The 1,075-nt window shown below is 32.0% G+C and overlaps 1 protein-coding gene across 1 annotated transcript; it reads left to right on the top strand.

The window, feature by feature from the left end:
• Positions 1-212: 212 nt before the first annotated feature.
• Positions 213-633, top strand: LOAG_15931 (hypothetical protein; the record flags this gene model as incomplete). Its single annotated transcript, XM_003151418.1, has 2 exons — positions 213-369; positions 533-633. Coding segments are annotated over 2 exons (258 nt in total), but the record flags the coding sequence as incomplete, so codon positions are not given.
• Positions 634-1,075: the final 442 nt, after the last annotated feature.

The following is a 1,075-nucleotide window of genomic DNA, read 5'->3' as shown; positions in this document are numbered from 1 at the left end:
ACGTAAGTTAATGAGAGATAAACTACCTATTTCATTTTTTTATACACTAATACATTATAAATACTGTTTATGACTTGGAACTGATGATGATATATTCTGATTAATTCTTGGATACTGGCTTTCACATTTTTTGTCCTTTGCTTTACATAATCCACATTTAACAGAAATCCAATCTTTATAATAAACTTTGTATTTCCTACTTCAGTGTAGTTATGGCTTTAATGTGCCTCCTACGTTATTTCTTTTCGAATGAAAAGAAAGTACAGATCTGGACGAAGAATTTGAACGGGCTGGAGAAAGATCCTGAAGACATTAAACGGGAAAAAAATGAAAACATTAAAAAAAATAAAATGAAAACATTAAACTTCAGTAGCTTACTGTAGTTTGTTTTGACTATTAATTTTACAATTCTTTAATAACGGTCCTTAAAAACGGTAACGCTTTTTTTGATCACTTTATTACCTGTACTTAACTTCGTTTCACTTTTCGAAATTAGTTCTAAAAATGTTGGTCGCAAGTTGTTAATTTTTAGACGACGATGGGGAAGTGACGTTGGAGCTTCAAAATCAGCCGTATAAATCGATAACAACAACAGTAACATCTGTACAGCGTGAAAATGGGTTCGAAAATCTTGTTAGTGTTGGTTTTTTGAATTTTAAAATGTCATGATAAAGAATTAAGTGTAAATAACAAAAAATCATGCCTCGATGTTCAGAACTGTCATCAAGCAAATCCGCTTTGCAAAAAGTATGAATATCTGGCATATGAGTGTGATAGTATGAATGTCTGGCATGTGAATGTAAGAGATAAAGTGATAGTTTAGCACCGTTTGTTGTTTGGCATATTACTTCTTACTATTAAAGAGTGCAATCAGATAACTATATCTGTCTTCAGCAACATTATTCGCTGGCATAGTAAGAAAATGCTTACTGAAAAAAACTACAACTGTTTAGGAAGGTTTCGCAATTAAAAAAGATTCAAGGTATCGATTATCAGTGGATTAATTGGTCTCTGTTTGGAAAGGGAATTTTTCCTCAGACACACTAGCTAACTGCTCCTAGCTCATAAACTTCTT

This window comes from Loa loa (assembly GCF_000183805.2).
Source record: "Loa loa unplaced genomic scaffold supercont3.3222, whole genome shotgun sequence".
In the NCBI taxonomy this organism is placed as follows: domain Eukaryota; kingdom Metazoa; phylum Nematoda; class Chromadorea; order Rhabditida; family Onchocercidae; genus Loa; species Loa loa.
This window is presented reverse-complemented; position numbering and strand designations above follow the sequence as displayed.